Source organism: Pseudophryne corroboree, chromosome 11, assembly GCF_028390025.1.
Source record: "Pseudophryne corroboree isolate aPseCor3 chromosome 11, aPseCor3.hap2, whole genome shotgun sequence".
NCBI classification, from domain to species: domain Eukaryota; kingdom Metazoa; phylum Chordata; class Amphibia; order Anura; family Myobatrachidae; genus Pseudophryne; species Pseudophryne corroboree.
The window spans coordinates 130,977,269-130,998,877 of record NC_086454.1 but is presented as its reverse complement, the minus strand read 5'-3'; the positions used below and the strand labels follow the sequence as shown (position 1 = coordinate 130,998,877).

Genomic DNA, 21,609 nt, shown 5'->3' with positions numbered 1-21,609 from the left:
CCAGTCCTATATAGTATAATATATAACACCTTAAATAAAGCTTGGGTGGAGGCACTGGGTGTAAGTAGTTTAGTAGTGCATAGCATACCTATATTATACGTAACCAAGGGTTACAATAGATAAAATACCATGTACTTTTGGGTATGTTCTATGCTACAAAATGAAATGTTCAACTGAGATGACATACCATTACCCACTTATATTTTGTGATGATGATGAAGTAAGATTATCATATGCCCCAGTTGTCCCATTTTTGAGGACTGCCCACCCGCTGGGTGCTGTGTTTCTTGGTGGAGCACTATCTCACCTCTGCATTGCTGTGCTGTGGAGAACCTGGCACGACCCCAGAGTAATGAAAATGGGGGCATGTTGCAAGGCTATGCCCTTACCATGAGGCCACACACCCTTTTTGGACACACACTCCTGGCATGCACCCTGTGTCCCTACTTACATCTCCCAGATATTGAGAACTATGGATGATAACTGTGGGCTCATGCAGACTTGAACACAGGTCAGTTTTCAGAATGTTTATTGCAAGTTTTTTTCCGCAAACGTTACAACTATAGTAAAGTTGAGAAGGGGCCACATCAAAAGAATTGCAGAGATATTCATATTTCCGTAATTATTCAAACTAATCTTTTGTACATATGGTGAAGCTGAGCACTGATAATACTACTGGGTATCTAACCGATGTAGGCGGTCTGGCCGCAGAGATACATAGAGCTCTGTATGTAGGTGAATAAGCGCAATTAGGGGGAAATTTATCAACCCCAATGAAGAGTAGTTAAGTTGCCCATAACCAAACAGCTTCCAGCTAGCATTTATAAAGTACCTTCTATAAAATGATACAGTAGGTAGTTGCTAATTGGTTGCTGTGGGACACTTCTCTCTTTAGAAGGATTGATACATCTCCCTCTTTCTTCTGTGTACTCAATGCTGGAGCAGGGATGGCCGACTTGCGCTTATCTCTGTAACAGCGCCTAGACCAGAGGTTCCCCTGTTACTCAGGGCACCCTAAGAGTCCAGGTTTTAAAGATAGCCATGGCTGTACACAGGTGTCTAAATTATATTAACTGAGGTACTAATTAGTCACCTATGGCTAAGCATTGATATAATGTACTTAGAACCTGGATCGTTAGGGTGCCTTGACCATGGGCATAACTACAGTAGGTGCAAGGGGTGCCATTGCTATGGGGCCCAAAGGTTTAGGGCAGGGGTGTATCTAGAGCAGCTCCTTCTGGGCCCCTCCTCTCTAGCCGGCAGCACTGTAGCTCAAGACACTAGGGGCCCCTTTGCGATGTCCCAGAGCCTAAAGCGCATGCGCAGATCTATGGGAAAATGGCGCGGCAGCCATTATCCCAGTTATTTTCCTATAGCGCATGCTTGAAACACTGGGAAAATGGAGCTGCACCATTTTCCCAGTGATTTCTGTCACACTGCTGTTGCACCGTTGGACTCAGGAGGGTAAGTATTAAAAATGATGGGTGTTCGGTGTGGACCCTCCCTGGACTCCAGGTGCCTGTGTGCATTGCACACACTGCACCCATTATAAACACGCCAGTGGCTTAGAGGGCTTGGGCCCAGGTTATAAAGTTACATACCAATTTCTCTGATTTGCCTGCTAAGAAATTGGGTCTGATCCGTTGCTCAGCCTGAATTGTGTAATATTACACAATTCAGTGTAGTGAATATTATTGTGGAGGGCACTGTGTTGTGTTATAATTAGAGATGAACGGGTTCGGTTTCCTGAGAACCCCCCCCCCCTCACCCCCCCCCCCCCCGAACTTCACTACCCGAGCCAGGATTTGGTTTTCCCACTTGACTCGGCAACCAGAACGAGGCAAAACGTCATAATCCCGCTGTCGGATTCTCACAAGTTTTTGATTCCATATAAGGAGCTGCGCGTCGCCGCCATTTTCACTCCAGTGTCTATGTGGGAGGGAAAGTGGGGTGGCGAATCCAGTGCTGTCTTGTGCTGCTCAGTCCAGTGTAGTGTCTTATGCTGTATCAGTCCAGTCACAGTGGTGGTGTGCTCTGCTGCCATATGTCCAGTACTGATGTATAAGTCCAGTCCAGTGGTGCTGTGTTGTGCTGCATCAGTCCAGTGGTGGTGTTCTTGTGTTGCTGTATAAGTCCTGTGGTACTGCCATGTAAGTCCAGTGATACTGCCGTATATGTTCAGTGGTACTGCCATATAATTCCAGTGATACTGCCATATATGTCCAGTGGTACTGCCGTATAAATCCAGTGATACTGCCGTATATGTCCAGTGGTACTGCCATATAATTCCAGTGATACTGCCGTATATGTCCAGTGGTACGGACGTATAAATCCAGTGGTACTGGTGTATAAATCCAGTCCAGTGGTACTGCCGTATAAATCCAGTGATACTGCTGTATATGTCCAGAGGTACTGCTGTATAAATCCAGTCCAGTGATACTACCATATATGTCCAGTGGAACTGCCATATAAATCCAGTTCAGTGATACTTCTGTATATGTCCAGTGGTACTGGTGTATTAATCCAGTCCAGTGATACTGGCGTATAATTCCAGTGGTACTGGCGTATAATTCCAGTGATACTGCCATATAATTCCAGTGATACTGCCATATAACTCCAGTGGTACTGCCATATAATTCCAGTGGTACTGCCATATAAGTCCAGTGATACTGGCGTATAATTCCAGTGATACTGGCGTATAATTCCAGTGATACTGCCATATGATTCCAGTGGTACTGGCGTATAATTCCAGTGGTACTGCCATATAAGTCCAGTGGTACTGTCCTGTGCTGTATTTTTTTACTCCATTTAAAGGAGTTATTAATATTTAATCCAAATAATTTTAGAGGGCTTGCCCTGTGTGGTGTAGGGATACGCTCTCCTGTGCCGCATATTGTGTAACTCCAGAAAAATAATGGCGAACAAAAATTTGGAGGATAAAATAAGGAAAGATCAAGAACCACTTCCTCCTAGTGCTGAAGCTGCTGCCACTAGTCATGAGATAGACAATGAAATACCATCAAGGTCGTATGCCAAGGCCGATGCCCAATTTGATAGTAGAGGGCATGCAAAATCCAAAAAGCCAAAGTTCAGTAAAAAGACCCCAAAAAAGAAATTTAAATAGCCTGAGGAGAAAAGTAAACTTGCCAATATGCCATTTATGACACGGAATGGCAAGGAACGGCTAGGGCCCTGGCCTATGTTCATGACTAGTGGTTAAGCTTCACATGACGATGGAAGCCCTTATCCTCCCGCTAGAAAAATTATAAGAGTTAAGATGGAAAAAGCACAGCAAAAAACTGTGCATTCTAAGATGGTATCACAAATCCCCAAGGAGAGTCCAAGTGTGTTGGCGGTTACAATGCCTGACCTTCCCAACACTGGACGGGAAGAGGTGGCTCCTTCCACCATTTGCACGCCCTCTGCAAGTGCTGGAAGTAGCACCCACAGTCCAGTTTCTGATATACAAAATTGAAGATGTCACTGTTGAAGTATACCAGGATGACGATATGGGTGTTACTGGTGCTGAGGAGGAAGTTGACAATGAGGATTCTGATGGTGATATGGTTTGTTTAAATCAGGCACAGGGGGAGACAGTTGTTTTCCGTGGGATGAATAAGCCCATTGTGATGCCTGAGCAAAATACCAAAAAAGCCACCTCTTCAGTGTGGAATTATTTCTCCACAAATCTGTACAACAGGTATCAAGCCGTGTGTTGCCTCTGTCCATAATAAGTATGGTTAAGGACATTAACCACCTAGGAACATCCTCCCTTATACGTCACCTACTGTGCATTCATCAGAAGTCAGTGTCAAGAAACTTTGGGTAAGAGCATTAGCAGTCCACTGACACCTAAATCCCTTCTTCCTCTTGTACCCAAGCTCCTACAAGCCACACCACGAAGTCCCTCAAACTCAACTTCCTCCTCAGTCAGGAACGTCAGCAGTGCTGCAGGCAATGTCACTGGCAAGACTGAGGAGTCCTCTCCTAACCGGGATTCCTGCAGAGGATCCTTGAGTGCTACGCCTACTGCTGCTGTTGCTGGCGCTGTTGTTGCTGCTGGGAGTCGATCGTCATGCCAGAGGGGAAGTCGGAAGACCACTTGTACTACTTCAAGTAAGCAATTGACTGTCCAACAGTCCTTTACGAGGAAGATGAAATATGACAGCAGTCATCCTGTTGCAAAATGGATAACTGAGGCCTTGACAGCTATGTTGGTGTTAGATGTGTGCGCCCAGTATCCACCATTAGTTCAGTGGAACTTAGAGAATTGATGGAGGTAGTGTGTCCCCGGTACCAAATCCCATCTAGATTCCTCTTCACTAGGCAGGCGATACCGGGAATGTACAGAGACATCAGAAAAAGTGTCCTCAGTGTCCTAAAAAGTGCAGTTGTACCCACTGTCCACTTAACCATAGACATGTGGACAAGTGGAACAGGGCAGACTAAGGACTATATGACTGTGATAGCCCACTGGGTAGATGTATTGCCTCGTGCAGCAACAACAGCAGTGGCCCCAGTAGCAGCATCTAGCAAACACCAACTCGTTCCTAGGCAGGCTATGCTGTATATCACCGCTTTCCGTAAGAGGCACACCACTGAAAACCTCTTACAGAAACTGAGCGACATAATCGCACAAAGGCTTACCCCAGTTAGACTCTCCTGGGGATTTGTGATATCGGCCAAAACCACCAATATTGTGCGTGCATTACATCTGGGCAAATTCTAGCACGTCCCATGTTTTGCACATCCAATTACTTTGGTGGAGCAGAACTTTTTTTTTTTTTTTTAAAGGTAGAATTTTTTATTGAGAATGAACAGTGTCTAAAACAATAACAATAGGTAGGTTGTACAGGTTGAGGACATAAACAGGTATACATGGTGAGTACATATCATACCAACTTCGTAAAGACAATTCTATGGAGCTGAAGGTGAACCGGTAACATCAAAAATGTGTCTTATAACAGTCCACCTGTGAAGCTAAACAATTCTCAATTTATTTTTTATTTATCGGATTGATTCTGTATCCAAACTGAGTGTAAATCTATGGAGGATAGAAGCAAGAAAGAGAAGGAGGGGGAAGGGAGTGGAGAAGCGAGCAGACGGGAGTTAGTAGAGGAGGAAGATTAAGAAGGTTCCCTATAAGGAAGCAAGAGGTTGGGGATATTCTTCTGTTGTGGTACTAGAAGGAGGGACAATTGGTGAGCTAGAGGAAATAGTAGTGCTAGCGGTATTAGCAGCATTAGCTATATTAGTGATATTAGCAGTCCTAGCAGAGTCCGGGCATCAGTAGAGAGCGGGCGAGGTACCAAGGAGACCAGGTGTTGTGGAACTGCGCCACAGTGTTATTCCTTAGGCTTGTAATGTATTCCATATTGGCTATGTGATTAATTTTAGTCATCAGTACAGCCTTGGAGGGTGGCTTATGGTCTTTCCAGCATTTAGCGATCAGTGCTTTAGCCGCCATGCAAAGCTGCATGATTAGCTTGTCTTGGGTTTTGGGCATTGATTGTATGGGGGCGTGAAGCAAAGCAATGTCGGGGGAGAGGTCAAAGGAATGTCCGCAGGTTTGAGCAATAAGTGCTTCGACCGTGTTCCAGAGGGGGCGGATTGAGGGGCAAGTCCACCATATGTGAAAAAAGGTTCCCTCCTCTCCACATTGTCTCCAGCACAGGTTAGAGGTTGTGGGGAAAATGGCGTGAAGTCTGGAGGGGACCAAATACCACCTGGTGTAGACCTTATAACATGTTTCCTTAAGTGCTACACTAATTGAAGCCTTAGCGATACGCATTCTAATTTCCTCCCATTGATCGTCTTCCAGCGGCTGGGAGAGATCTGATTCCCAGGCTAATTCGTGGGGTTCTCGGATTGGGGGGTCAGGTGCCAAGATTGAGTTGTATATTGTTGAGATATTCCCCTTTTTGCCAATTGAGCGTAAACACATATACTCATAGGAGGTGGGTGTTTTCAGAGGGGTGGTTTTAAGCTGTGATTTGAGGAATCTGAGAATTTGGATATAATGGTATTGACACGAGGATGGGATACCAAAGCGCTCTTGAATGTCTCCAAGAGTGGTCGGAGCTGAGTGGCCTTTAACATGGAGGAATCTCGTGATACCCTGGGATTGCCATGGGGCCGCCATTCTTCGCTCGCATCCTGAGGGAAAGGCGGGGTGACCCCAGATGGGTGATAAGGGTGAGGGGTATGAAGATAGATTATGGGTGCTGCGGAGTTTATCCCACAGTTGAAGTGTGAATTTAATCGTGGGGACTGAGTAGGCAGAGGCTGGTCTGCAAGACCTGGGAAGCCAGGTAAGAGAGTCGAGGGAGACTCCCTGATATAGTGAATTCTCGATATCTACCCATTTTCTGATCCCTTGGGGGGAGTGCCAGGACACTATGTGGTTAAGGTGACATGCGTTAAAATAAGCCTGAAGGTCAGGGTAACCCAAACCCCCTGAGGTGGCACTCTTAGTCAACATAGCTCGTCGTAATCGAGATTTACGATGAGCCCAGACAAATTTGTTGCACTGTGATTGCAAGGACGCCAAAGTCACTCTGGGCACCATTATTGGAATGGTCTGAAACAGGTAAAGAATACGGGGGAGGAGATTCATTTTTAGAGCATTGATCCGCCCGATCCATGAAATAAATAAACGGTCCCATTTATCTAAATCTTGTGTGAGAGTTTTAATTATGGGAACATAATTAGCCTGAAATAGGCTGGTGTAGGATTTGGTAATAAATATGCCAAGGTATTTAATAGCTGAGGGTCTCCAAAGAAAAGGGAAAGAAGACGTTAGAATCCTATGGGTATGGGGTGGAACATTAAATGTAAGGGCCTCGGATTTGGTGTGATTTATTTTGTATCCAGAGAGGGAACCATATAAAAGTAGTTCACTCTGTAAGTTAGGGAGAGATATCAAAGGGTTAGTAAGAGTCAAGAATACGTCGTCTGCAAACAAAGATATTTTATACTGATTCTGACCCACTGTAACGCCCCCAATATCCGTGTTAAGTCTGATTCGGGCTGCCAGAGGTTCAATGCATAGGGCAAAAAGTAGGGGTGAGAGAGGGCATCCCTGCCTAGTACCATTCTTCAGGTTGATTCGATGTGAGCTCAAGCCATTGGTCAGGACCGCTGATGAGGGGTTAGAATAGAGAGCCGCTATTGCCGTGATAAAGTGTCCATGAAAGCCAAATGCGGATAAGGTAGAAAACAAAAAGGGCCAAAAGATGCGATCAAATGCCTTTTCGGCATCTAGAGCCAGAGCAATCGCTGGTGTTTTTGTTGTATTTATTTGGTGAATCAAGTTAACAATACGTCTGGTGTTGTCCGAGGCCTGACGGCCGGGAACAAATCCTACTTGATCAGGATCTATTAGTGACGGCAGTACAGCGTTTAGGCGTGATGCCAGTATTTTGGCAAAAAGTTTGAGATCTGTATTTATCAAGGATATGGGTCTGTAGTTTGAGCAATACGAGGGATCCTTTCCGGGTTTTGGGATTACTATAATACGGGATGTCGTTGAGTCCGTGTGAAATGGTGTGCCCTGGAGTATTTTATTAAACAAAGATACCATATGAGGAATAAGTTGAGGGGCGAAGGTTTTATAGTACACCATCGGATATCCATCCGGGCCAGGTGCTTTAGAGGGTTTCTGGGTTTTTAATGCAGCCTCAATTTCCTCAGCAGAGATGTCTGCATTAAGAGCAGTGTTAGTCTCCTCGTCTAACCGGGGGAGAGCGCATGTGTCTAGGTATTGTTGTGTCCGATCGGCTTGTGCTAAAGGGTCGGACGGGGGATCAAGATTATAAAGTGTCTTATAATAATCAAAAAAGACACTATTGATTTTTTTGGGGTCGTAAGTAATATTACCTGAGGGCTGTCTTATTGAGTGGATGCATTGGTTAGCCTTTTTGGCGCGCAGGCGATTGGCCAACAAGGTGTGTGCTTTATTACCTCTGTCGTAGAACGTTTGATTAGCCCATCGAAGTGAGCGCTCTACGTTCTCCGCCAAAAGTGATTGTAGGCCATCGCGTGCCTTAGAGAGTTCGGCTAGAGTTTTTTTAGAGCGTGTACGTTTGTGTTCCTGATCCAATGTTGCAATGTTATTTGTTAATAAAGCGATTTGGTTTTCCCGCGTTTTCTTACGGCGGGATGCAAATTGTATAATAGACCCCCTGATGACCGCCTTATGGGCTTCCCATATAGTGGCTATGCTGCAATCACTTTCCACATTGACCGTAAAATATTCCCTAAGCTCAATTTTAATTAAGTCTTGGAATTTAGGAATCTTCAATAAAGTCTCGTTAAGTCTCCACGTCGGTCTACCATCGGGGATATCAAAAATGTCAAATGCCGCAACTAAAGCCGCGTGGTCAGTCCAGGTAAGCGGGGATATTGAGGAAGAGTGAGCGGTCCGGGAGATGGGTGCACAACTCAAAAACATGTCAATGCGAGAGTATACGTCATGTGGGTTGGAATAAAAAGTGTAGTCTCGGGTGGTCGGGTTAAGAAAACGCCATACATCGAACAGACCAGCCTCGGCCATGCACCTATGTAATACTGAGGAGTTTAGGGTTTGACCGCTGCGCAAAGGGCCGGATCGGTCCATGTTTGCGAGAGCCATATTAAAATCACCTCCGACCAGTGTTTTGCCTCGTCTATATGAGTCAAGGTCCCGAAAAAACTTACGGAAGAATTTAGATTGGGCAGTGTTTGGAGCGTATAGATTAGCCAAGGTAACCTCCTCGTGTCCAATTTTTCCTCGTACCATTATGTAACGTCCCTCATTGTCGTGTTTACAATCTAGAAATTGGAAAGGGACTGACCCTTTTACCAAGATGGCCACCCCATGTCTTTTTGCTGCATGATTGGAGTACCAGGCCATGGGAAATTGTTTAGACGTCAGGGAGGGGTGGGAGTCAGCTTTCAAATGTGTCTCCTGTAAGAAAACCACGTCACCTTTTAACGTTTTAAGAGATCTGTGGAGATGAGAGCGTTTCTGGGGAGTATTCAGTCCCTTAACATTGATGGACAGGCATGTTAATGGCATGGTTAAAGCAAGAGTGGGAGTGGTTCGCCGGTAACTCCTAGGATACCGGACTCTGTCAGGATAGACAAAAAGACAAAAACAAAGGAGAAAGGTAGAAAGAGAAGAATGCAAATGTATGTTACTGTACACGAACAGTACTTAGTAGTTAGGCCTGTTTGTCCGTGAACACAGAAATGTCAACTTGCTGCTGTCTCGTAACGGGGGTCTAAGAGAGGAAGAAAATAGAAGAAAGAGAAGCAGAAAAGAAATAAGCAGGCGTAGTATCCAGTAGGCAGGATACTCGACTGCCAAGATTGAGCTCTAGAAAAGAGAAAGAGCTCACTTGCGGGATATAAATGCAGTTTAGCAAAAGAGGGTATCAACCCGCTATGTTTGAATGTATCTGTGATCCCTATGAGTCGGGGGAGGATGTGTCAAGACAGAGCCCCGACACCCCCCACCCGAGACCATGAATACACCAAAAATAATAATAATGGACTTTCTTATAACTACCCAGAACTTGGCTCCAGGGCGGATCAGTCCTAGATACCAAACGCTAGCGAAAAAGTGATCATGTTACAACCAGTATCAATAGGATAACAACATAATAACATAAGAGCATACATTAACGTCGCCGAACAGGTCGGCGTCCAGAGACAGGCTCCATGGCGTCAAAAAATGGGGTCAATTCTGGACACCAACCACCGGGCCAAGTCTCCGAGCCGCCGGCCAGACCGGCGAAACAACAACGCTGCAATACGCGGAGTATAAAAGTCCGCCAACATAAGCATTGTGTGATAACAGTAAGAGGGACAGTCGTATACTAATAAGTTACCCAAAACATGGATTACATGGCATTTGAGCAAAGTTGAGAACAAAATCAATCATACTAAACGTTATAAAAACATAGAGTTCAAACATAAACGTAATGAGCGACAGAGCTATGAAGTAGCAGCCGGGGACAGCTGCAGCTTTCGAAGAAGCTTGTCCCCTTCATCAGGAGAGCGGATGGTGTGAACCTTGCCATCAATCTCCAAAATGAGGCGAAATGGAAAACCCCAGCGGTATTTGTATCCATTGTCGCGCAGTGTAGAGGTGACAGCACGTAAATCACGCCGTTTGGCAATGGTCACCGGTGACAAGTGTTGGTAGATCTGAATCCGGGAGTCTTCAAATAAAATTGTAGTTGAATTCCTGCACGCCAGTGTGATACTATTTTTGATCTTAAAGGACAGAAACCGGAGGATGACGTCGCGAGGAGGGTCAGAATCCTTCGGTTTAGGTCTCAGGGCGCGGTGCGCTCTCTCTATCGAGATGGCTGAATCCGTAAGTGACGGGACCAAGTGAAGGAACAAGCGACGGAGGTATGGTTCCAGTTCGGAAGTTGAGACAGATTCTGGAATATTGCGGACGCGTAAATTGTTCCGTCTTTCGCGATTTTCGCTATCCTCCACCTTATCCTTGAGGATTTCCAGTTCGCTGGATAGGTAGCTCATGTCTTCGCCCACTTGTTTATGGAAGTTCTGATGGTGGTCTTCCCTTGATTCCAGCGCGGTTGTGCGGGAGTCTAGAGCCACCATATCTGATTTTAATTCCCCGATCGCTGATTGAAGAGCTGTCGTGAAAGAGTTCTTAAGGTCCAAGATCATGTTTTGAAGGGATTGAATGTCCGCCTTGGTTGAAGGTGCTTCCGCCTGATCCATGATGGGGGTAGGCATTGGTGGGGGTGGAGATGGGGTTTCAGACAGTTTTTCCCGGCGTGAGAAATGTTGCGAGATATCTTGTGAAGCTCCCGGTTTTTTAGCTCTGGTGTTCGCTCTGCTCATAATATCTAGTAGGATAAAAACGTCCGTTTAAGGGTTGGTTTCGAGTAAGGTCCACACGGGTGTTATGTATTCAACAATTGGTCCGGGTGAGGGAGGAAGTCGGGCATCTGCAGTGCTACATCGTTTATAGGACCTAGGTCCTAGTAATCAGTGAGATCAGTGAGAGGGATCCCCAGGAGAGCGTCCCGGTGCAACAAACTTCTTTCTTTGGGGTTATGGAATGGTATAGCAGCAGGTGCAGGGTCTGGGGTGTTAAATCACTTGGAGTAATTCTGTTGGGACTAGGAGCGTGTTTCCACTTAGCTCCAGCGGGGGCAGCACCATTCAGGGAAGAGAGGTCTATCTTGCCACCTCCAAGATGGCCGACGTCTTTGCTTGTGCAGCGTTTTTCACACCCTTAGTGTTCCAGCCGTATCTCCGTGGTGCCAGACCCCTCCTGACCTCCAGGTACCCGCCGCACCCTCCGCTAGTTCTCCCCTATCACCGCCGCGGCCCGCCGTATAGTTGTATCAGTGCGGCGCCTGCTTTCCGGCAGACGCCACATCCAAGATGGCCGCCGCCACCGGACCTCCGCAGCTCGTCTCCGGCCCTGCAGCTCCCGAGGCTCCCCGGCTCGCCCCAGCCCCACCTCTAAGGCTTTCCAAGCAAGGGGCACCCAGCAGGACGTCGGGGTAGGTTTTGTGGGGTTTCTTAAGGCGGCCGGAAGTCGATCACTCTCGGGCGGGGTGGATGAAAATTTAGGTCCCGGCTTCACCTTGTGGGGAGGGCCGCAACCTGCAAGCACAGGGCAGGCCTGTGCTCCAGCTCCGCAGCTCTCTGCCAACGTGTCCCTAATTGTAGATAGTAGTGTGGGACAGTGTTTAGGGTCTATAGGCAGCGTGAGGGCTATTTTAAAGTAGAAATGGAGCTTGTATCAGCAGGAGCTCTCCAGGGGCACGTCCTCCCAGTCAGGCCACAAGCCACGCCCCCGGAGCAGAACTTTTTTTTAAATGACAGGGGCTAGCAGGAGATGCTGTCGGTGACCCGAAAAATTGTGTGCCACTTTCGACATTCAGCCACCGCGTGCTGAAGACTGGAGTGCCAGCAAACACTCCTGAACCTGCCCTGCTATCACCTGAAGCAAGAGGTGGTAACAAGGTGGAATTCAACACTCCATATGCTTCAGAGGATGGAGGAGCATCAAAAGGCCATTCAAGCCTATACATCCACCTACGATATAGGCAAAGGAGGGAGAAGGCACCTGACTCAAGCGCAGTGGAGAATGATTTCCATCTTGTGTAAGGTTCTCCAACCCTCCGATCTTGCCACACGTAAAGTCAGTTCAGACGCTGCCAGCTTGAGTCAGGTCATTCCCCTCATCAGGCTTTTGCAGAAGCAGCTAGAGAAATTGAAAAAGGAGCTAAGATGGAGCGATTCCGCAAAGTATGTGGGACTTGTGGATGGAGCCCTTCATTCACTTTGCCAAGATTCAAGGGTGGTCAATCTGTTGAAATCAGAGCACTACATTCTGCCCACTGTGCTCGAGGCTTGGTTTAAAGCCTACGTTGTATCTCTCTTTCTGGCAGACACAAGTCTCAGAGGTTCAAAGACCTGCTGGTGAGAAACTTGTCAACTCAAGCAGAATGTGACCCGTCCTTCATTTTCTCCCGCAACTGGGGCTGCGAGGAAAAGGATAAGATTTCCTATCCTCCCACTGGCGGTGATGCAGGGCAGTCAGGAGCGAGTACTGACATCTGGTCCAGACTGAAGGACCTGCCAATGATTACTGACATGTCTACTGTCGCTGCATATGATTCAGTTACCATTGAAAGAATGCTGGATGATTATATGAGTGACAGCATCCAAGTAGACATGTCAGACAGTCCGTATGTATACTGGCAGGAAAAAGAGGCAATTTGGATGCCCTTGCACAAACTGACTTTATTTTACCTAAGTTGCCCCCACTCCAGTGTGTGCTCCGAAAGAGTGTTTAGTGCAGCCGGTAACCTTGTCAGCAATCGGCGTAGGAGGTTACTTCCACAAAGTATGGAGAAGATTATGTTCATCAAAATGAATTATAAATTCCTCCAGGAAGACCTTTACCAGCAATTGCCTCCAGAAAGTACACAGGGACCTGTGATGGTGGATTCCAGTGGGGGCGAATTAATACTCTGTGAGGAGGAGGATGTACACACTGAAAGGGGTGAGGAATAGGAGGATGAGGTCGACATCTTGCCTCTTTAGAGCCAGTTTCTGCAAGGAGATATTGACTGCTTCTTTTTTGGTGGGGGCCCAAACAAACCAGTAATTTCAGCCACAGTTGTCTGGCAGACCCTGTCGCTGAAATGATTGGTTTGTTAAAGTGTGCATGTCCTGTTTACACAACATAAGGGTGGGTGGGAGGGAGGGCCCAAGGACAAGTCCATCTTGCACCTCTTTTTCTTCTTTGCATCATGTGCTGTTTGGGGTCTAGTTTTTTAAAGTGCCATCCTGTCTGACATGCCGTACAACTCCAGGGGTACTGCCGTATAAGTACAGGGGTACTGCCGTATAAGTCCAGTCCAGTGGTGCTGTCATGTGCTGCATCAGTCCAGTGGTGCTGTCTTGTGCGCATCTGTCCAGTGGTGGTGTCTTGTGCTGCCATAAGTCCAGTGGGGGAGTCCTGTGCTGTATATTATTTACTCCAAATAAAAGGCTTATATACATTACTTATATTATTATCCAAATAATTTTTACATGGTTTGCCCTGTGTGGTGTAGGGGTACGCTCGCCTGTGCTGCATATTATTACATCGAAATAAAAGGGTTATTATTATCATAATTAATTTTACAGGCTTTTCCGTGTGTGTGTGGTTTAGGGTACGCTCTCCTGTGCGTGCATTACATCTGGGCAAATTCCAGCACGTCCCATGTTGTTTGTGCCGCACACTTGTGTCGCTTAGCTTAGTCATTCAGCTACCTCTTTGCACCTCTTTTTCTTTTTTGCATGATGTGCTGTTTGGGGCCTAGTTTTTTTTAAGTGCCATCCTGTCTGCAACTGCAGTGCCACTCCTAGATGGGCCAGGTGTTTGTGCCGCACACTTGTGTCGCTTAGTCTAGTCACACAGCTACCTTATTGCACCTCTTTTACTTCTTTGCATCATGTGCTGTTTGGGGCCTAGTTTTTTAAGTGCCATCCTGTCTGCAACTGCAGTGCCACTCCTAGATGGGCCAGGTGTTTGTGCCACACACTTTTGTTGCTTAGCTTAGTTATACAGCTACCTCATTGCACCTCTTTTACTTCTTTGCATGATGTGCTGTTTGGGGACTATTTTTTTAAATCTGCGATCCTGTCTGCCACTGCAGTGTCACTCCTAGATGGGCCAGGTGTTTGTGCTGCAAACTTATGTCATTTCGCTTTTTTCAAACAGCTACCTCATTGCACCTCTTTTTCTTCTTTGCATTATGTGCTGTTTGGGGCCTAGTTTTTTTAAGTGCTATCCTGTCTGCAACTGCAGTGCCACTCCTAGATGGGCCAGGTGTTTGTACCGCACACTTGTGTCACTTAGCTTAGTCATCCAGCCACCTCAGTGCAACCTTTTAGCCTAAAAACAATGTTGTGAGGTGTGAGGTATTCAGAATAGACTGGAAATGAGTGGGAAATTAATGTTATTGAGGTTAATAATGCCGTAGGATCAAAATTACCCCCAAATTCAGTGAAACAGCTGTTTTTATGTTTTTATCAAAAATCATCCAGATGCAAAACCAAAACATGAAAGGGGGTTTTTGGCAAAACCAATCCAGATCCAAAACACGAGCATGGAACCAGAACCAAAACACAAAACACGAAAAGTGCCAGCCGCACATCTCTAGTTATAATCTGATCTGCTTATTGTATTGTGGAGGGCACGATAATGCTACATTCTGTATTTAGAACTGGGGCACTTTGATGTGGCACAATATGAAATTAAGACACTATAAAGTGGTATAATATGAACTGGGGCACTGCAACATGGCATCATTTGAACTGAAGCCACTGTAATGGGGCAAAATATGAACTGGGGACACTGTATGTCATAATGTGAATTGGGGATACTGTGTTTCATAATGTGTACTGCCAGCTCTACAATGTGGTATCATATAAACTAGGGCACTACTATGTTCAGAAAATAAACTAGGGCACTATTATGGTGCATAAAATTATTAACTGTTGCGGAAAGGTGTCTCTCAAAAAGCATTGGGACAGGGGCCACTCCAGTATGTTGCGATGGCCCTAAGGACTGGTTTTGGGAGCCTCTGGCCTAGAGTTTACTTCTATTCCAATCTGCTATGTTTCTAATAAAAAAAAACAACTTACAAAAAAATACTGTACATAAGCAGACACTGTGCTACCTATACTTCTAGCAAAAGTTATTGAATATCCATATAATTAATATCTTTAATAAAAAGAAACAATAATTGAACTCTACTGGTCGGTGGTATAGTAATACATTTTGTGCTCTAGTAGCCATAGAGTAAGCATTAGATCTTGAATGCTTGTTGGGGCTTTCACTGCAGCATGGAAACCGCATTATCCACAGTAGATGGTTTACGTTGGAGACCGGGGTATTACCAGTGGCGGAACTGTGGGAGGCAGTGGAGTCGGCTGCCGCCAGGCTCCTGACCGCAAGGGGGCACATCTCCTCCACTGTCTCCCGCTGCCTGAGGACCGCGCTGCTATTGCAGACGGAGGAGCTGTGTCAGTGACACGGAAGCTGCCTCCTGTATTTACAGAGAGATGGCACTGGCTGCAGCTAGGGGGAGCTCCAGAGCACAGCTCCTCCCGGGCCCTTCTAGTTAAGTAAGCCAGCCGAGGGAAGCTCTCTGCTCCTCCGTGCTCCGTGAGCCTGATGATAGACAAAGGTAGGCACTGTGTGGGGTGTGGGGGAGAGGTGGATTTGGGGGGAAGCACTGTGTTTTGTGTGTGCTTGTTTTTAAGTGAGGTGTGTGTGTGTGTTTTTAAGGAAAGTTGTGCATTCAAGTAAAAAAGGCATGTGTGTGCGTGTGTGAGTGATGTGAGTGGCATGTGTGTGAGAGGCATGTATGTGTGTGTGTGTAAGTGAGAGGCATGTATGTGTGTGTAAGTGAGAGGCATGTGTGTGTAAGTGAGAGGCATGTGTGTGTGTGTGTGTGTGTGTAAGTGAGAGGCATGTATGTGTGTGTAAGTGAGAGGCATGTGTGTGTGTAAGTGAGAGGCATGTGTGTATGTAAGTGAGAGACATGTGTCAGTGAGAGGCATGTGTGTGTGAGAGGCATGTGTATGTAAGTGAGAGGCACGTGTGTGAGAGGTGTGTGTGTGTGTGTGTGTGTGTGTGTGTAAGTGAAAGGCATGTGTGGGTGTTTAAGTGAAAGCGGCGTGTGTGTTTTTAAGTAAAAGAGGTGTGTGTGTTAAAGTGGTGTGTGTGTTTAAGTGAAAGAGACGTGTGTGTGTTTAAGTGAATGAGGCGTTTGTGTTTTTTTTTTTATATATATCTAGTGTTCACGCTAGGTGTCTTTCACAGGGCGCTGCGCCCTGCCCCTTAGACAGCTGAATCCCGCCCTGCCCGTTTTTGTGCGCCCTGCCGTTTGCTGCCTGCCGGACCCCACCACGCCGCATGTTTTGGCCTATAGGAATGGGAGCACCAAGCATTATAGTATGTACCTAAGTTTGCCCATCTAACTTAAAAATGTGCCCTCCCGAATGGAAAAATGTGCCCTCCCTGTGATCAGCACCTGCCCTAAAAAAATCCTAGAGTGAACACTAGTTATATCGGCACACCGCTGCGCCAAAGCATCTCCATCGAGAACCGCTGGCGGGTGAGGGAGCACTGTAGGTGTACTATAAAGGTATGCTGGTGTCTGTTTTATTGTAATGACTGACTTGGTGTGCGTCCACTTTGTATGTGTATCTATATCACTATTGGGAAAGGTACCTGAGCACGCTGCTACTGTTCACCCTTAGTGCTGGATAGCTACATATGGTATGTGTGTGTATATGTAGGGGGGCACCAACATTTATCATGCCTCCGGGCGACTGGGACGAACTTACGCCACTGGGTATTACAGTATATACAGGTGTATGCCAGCAAAGTAAAACTAAATGTAAAGACTGATCTTAGAACATATTGCAGTGTTCTGAATTTGTAGTTTGTAGCTACCTTTGAGTTTTTTTCCCAAAACGATTCTGGCATAAGCTGAATGGGGAGATGCGTTTTCACAAGTCTTGGAGATGGGGTGGCTTTAAGCGTTTCTACGCCTAATAAATTAAAGAAAATACTGTTTAAAGAGAATATTTATGAGACTATGCATTTTAGTGGCAGATAAATAATGTCACTGACATGTATATCCCTTTCACATCGCCAATGCCGGATCCCACCCAAGAATTGGAAACGGGTCCTTCCCAGGTGGGATCCGGCGTTGGACACTACTGCTGGCTTCCCAGACCCGGCAATATGCCGGGCAGGTTACCATAGCGGCAAGGGGAGGAGGCAGCAGCGCTGGGAGATGAGGTCATCTCCGCGCCGCCTCTCCCTGTTGTAGTGAACGGGTCCCGGGTCGCATGGACCCCGGAGCCCATTTACGCTGCCACTGGCCTGGTATTCAACCTGGGAATAACACTGCTTTATTCCCGGGTTGAATTACTGGGTCAGGCAACACAGGATTTCGGCTATGGCGCTTTCACACCATACGCCAACATGGGTCGATACCGGGTTTTTTGTGCAGTGTGAAAGGGGTATTATATTGTGGAAATCACTGTGTAATACCGCTTTCATAACACAAACCCTGGGTCTGACCCGAGTTCAAGCAGCCTCAGACCCTTTTAATTCCCCTCTCACACCGCACAAATAACCCAGTATTGACCCAGCATATTGCCCGGTCGACACGGGTCGGCGTGCAGTGTGAAAGGGGCATAGCCAAAATTGCGGGTCGCCTGACCCGGCAATTCAACCCGGGTCAGTGGCTGCGTAAATGGTCTCCCGGGTCGATGCGTCCCGGGACCTGTTTACTACAGCAGGGAGAGGTGGCGCGGAGATGATCTCATCTCCCAGCGCCACCTCCACCTCCGCCCCCCCCCCCCCGCTGCTATGCAACCCGCCCGGTATATTGCCGGGTTGTGGAAGCCTGCAGCAGCGGCCAATGCCGGATACCACCCGGGAAGGACCTGTTTCCAATTCCAGGGTGGGATCCGGCATTGGCAGTGTGAAAGGGGTATAAGTTGCAGTTTCAACCCGGGTTATTCCTGGGTTGGTGCCTTTCACAACCTACCCGGTTCACCCATGTTAAACACTGTGATGTGATTTTAAATGAACTTTTCTGGCTCACATTGATGAGGTTTCAAAGGAAATAAAAGGAGGGTCTGGGGACTGCTCTGAGCAGGCACATACACTACACTACCAATCAGCACCTTTTTCTGAGACCTGGCTTGAATATCTCAGGTCAGTGGCTTTCACCATACTTGCCTACCTGACCCTCTCCATGAGGGAGAAAATGCTCTGTTCCTGGACTTTCCTGGTAATGTATGATTGCCATCACCTGTGGTGAGCTAGTTAATTGATAAGAAAGGTGTTTCACCTTACACACACTTCTGCATGCCTACTCTGCGGTATCTTACTACAAATTAAATCATTCTAAAACAGAAGCACTTCCCATTAATTTCCCGTCTCCTCTTCTGACCTTATTGAAAGCCACCTACTCGTATTCCTGGCAGGATAGAAGTCTTAAATATCTGGGGGTCCAGATTACCCCGAAAGTACACGACTTAATATCTGCAAACTACCCCCCTCTCCTTCGTAAATTCACGAAACTGTCATCTGACTGGATGATGCAACATGTCTCGTGGCTCGGACGCATTGCCGCATTGAAGATGATGATTCTCCCCAAACTAATGTACCTATTCCGAACCATCCCTATCCTTCTTCCCAACTATCTCCTATCTAAATTTAATTCTGTGTTTAGCTCCTATATATGGAAGGATAAGAAACCGAGACTAGCCAGGTCAAGGATGATCCTCCCCAAACAGGAGGGAGGCCTGGCCTATCCTGACTCACACTCCTACCAGTTAGCATGTTTGCTCACACAATCGGGAGCTTGGCATTGTAAAGCAGATCTTAAATTTTGGATTCACCTAGAACAAGGCCTAGTATACCCACCTCCTTTGTCTGACATACTGCTATTACCAGGCGGTGAAGGCAAGACGCTGATAGCTAAATCAGTCACGGCTCACTCTGCCCGAAAGGCTTGGCTGGAGGTACTGAGGGGAGGGCATGATATCTCCCTTCCTTCCCCCATCCTTACATTGAAAGGATTGGCCACCTTAATCCCTGATCTCTCCCTTGACACCTGGATATCTGCAGGGATCTTATCCCTCAACGATATCCTGCCAAACAACTCGCTGATCTTGTTTACTCAAATCCAGATGAAATATGCCTTACCTCATAGTGAATTTTACAAATACTTGCAACTTAGACACTGGCTACAAAGCTCCTCCAGACCTCCTTATCAAGTCCTTCCATTGCCCAAGTTAATCAAGAGCTTCTTTAATACGGGGGAGGTTAGAGGAGGCATATCTAACTGGTACAACTTTATTATCAGCCCCCCTTCCCGACAGAAAGCCCCATTCCAAACTAAATGGGAGACTGACCTCAAATGCCCCATTTCCGCAGAGGAATGGGAGACGGTTTTTCGCACCTGCTTTAAAGTGTCTAAATGCGTTTCACATATTGAATTGTTTTATAAAATGCTGCATCGCTTATACTTCACACCCACACGTTTACATATGATGCAACCCTCCACCTCTGACCTCTGCTGGCGCAACTGCGGTAAGGTGGGAATACTATTGCATGTTTTCTGGGAATGTCCGGTACTCGCTCCTCTCTGGAATTCAGTATTTCAATTGATCGCAACCGTCTTAGGCCATTGTATAACCCCACATCCAAGATTGGTTATCCTCCATCTCTATTGCGGCGGCTTGTCACCTAGTGATAAATATGTACTGGGTCATATACTCATCTCTACTAAATTACTGATAGCCCGTCACTGGTGCTCCACTGCGATTCCAACTATAGCCTCAATAGAAAAAGCCGTGCATTCTCACTACGAATTTGAAACCGTGGGGGTTGCATATTGTTCCTCCCCCTCGTGTCCGCTTATTCGCTGGCTTCCATGGAGCGATTTCTGGTTTAAACGACTTCCAGACTCTGTCAGCAATCTTGGATAATTTATTTAATTGAGATTCATGACCCTCCACTCACCGTTGGGTCGTTGCAACACGCCTTTTACTGCCCTCTCGATATACTGTTGGAATGTTAGCTGTTATGTACAAGTCCCTCATTTTCCCTTGTCAAACAATGTGTGTACCCCCCCCTTTTCCCTCTCCGTCCCTTTTTTCTCTTCTGTACCCCCACCCCCTTACTTTATGTTTGAAAAAACCTTAATAAAAATTAATATTGAAAAAAGAAAGGTGTTTCACCACAGGTGATGGCAATCATACATTACCAGGAAAGTCCAGGAACAGAGCATTTTCTCCCTCATGGAGAGGGTCAGGTAGGCAAGTATGCCTTTCACACTGCACAGCGACCCGGGTCCAACCCGTGTTTAACCCTGCTTTTAACCTGGGTTGAATTGCAGGGTTTGCCCAACCCGGGTTATTCACTTTTGCGCTTTCACACTGCACCTCGACCCGGCAACAACCTCATACTAACCCGGGTTATTTTGTCAATGTGAAAGGGGTATAACACATGTGTTCCCAACCACTTTTTCTCAAGGCAAACTAACAGTCCAGCTTTTAAAGATGTCCATACTTGAGCATGGTGACTTAATTAGTACCTCAGTTATTTTGAGTTAACCATCTGTGCTCAAGCATGGATATCATTAAAACCAGCACTGTTTGTGTGCCTGGAGATCTGTCATTGGGAAACACTAGGCCAGTGGTTCTCAAACTCGGTCCTCAGGACCCCACACAGTGCATGTTTTACAGGTAACCCAGCAGGTACACCGGTGTATTAATTACTCACTGACACATTTTAAAAGGTCCACAGGTGGAGTTAATTATTTCACTTGTGATTCTGTGAGGAGACCTGCAAAACATGCACTGTGTGGGGTCCTGAGGACCGAGTTTGAGAACCTGTGCACTAGGCTAACAGTATTTTGGGTTATAAAAAGGCATACCATACTATCCCTTTAAAGTGGGACACACTTGAGTTGCACAGGTTCTATGGCTGATTAAAACCAAGTGAAATGCAGGCTTGAATCAAGACAGCCACAGAACCTGTGTAATTAATGAGCGTCCCAGTTTAAAGGAATAGTTTGGTAAGCCTAATCATAAAACCTGTTCTGTTACCTGAAGGCATTCCAGGAATCTGCAATTCCAGAACTGGTACACGTTTATATATGACGTCTCTACGGCATTTTTCAAGATCTCCACCATTATAAATCATATCCACAATTTCACTCATCCATGTAGTTCCTCAAAAAAAAATAAAAAAAATTGAAGGTTATATGAAGGAATGCAGATAAAAACATTGAATCCCATATAATTTGCTGTATCACATTGTCATCCACTTATGAGTGACAGGCCATCTCTGTGATATCTGTGTGGACATGGCTAATTTCCCACAGGTTCTGTTACTTTTACATTGTGAACTAAATTTACTATTCATTTTCTTTTTTGTATTTGTATTATTCCATTACAATATTGTTATAAAAATCAGTAAAGTACTTTGCATAGATCTATATATCCTATATATTGCATACTGCTTTATTCACTTGGGGA

General features: G+C 46.2%; 1 protein-coding gene across 2 annotated transcripts in view; it reads right to left on the bottom strand.

Moving 5' to 3' along the window:
• The window catches only part of LOC134969098 (sulfotransferase 1 family member D1-like), a 120,091-nt gene that overhangs the window by 74,502 nt on the left and 23,980 nt on the right, over positions 1–21,609 (bottom strand). For both annotated transcript variants that reach the window (XM_063944804.1, XM_063944805.1), the window contains exons 3-4: positions 21,178–21,303; positions 16,997–17,094 (exon numbers count right to left, since the gene is read on the bottom strand). In XM_063944804.1, the coding sequence (XP_063800874.1) occupies positions 16,997–17,094; positions 21,178–21,303 (224 nt within the window). The remainder of the gene's footprint in view (positions 1–16,996; positions 17,095–21,177; positions 21,304–21,609) is intronic.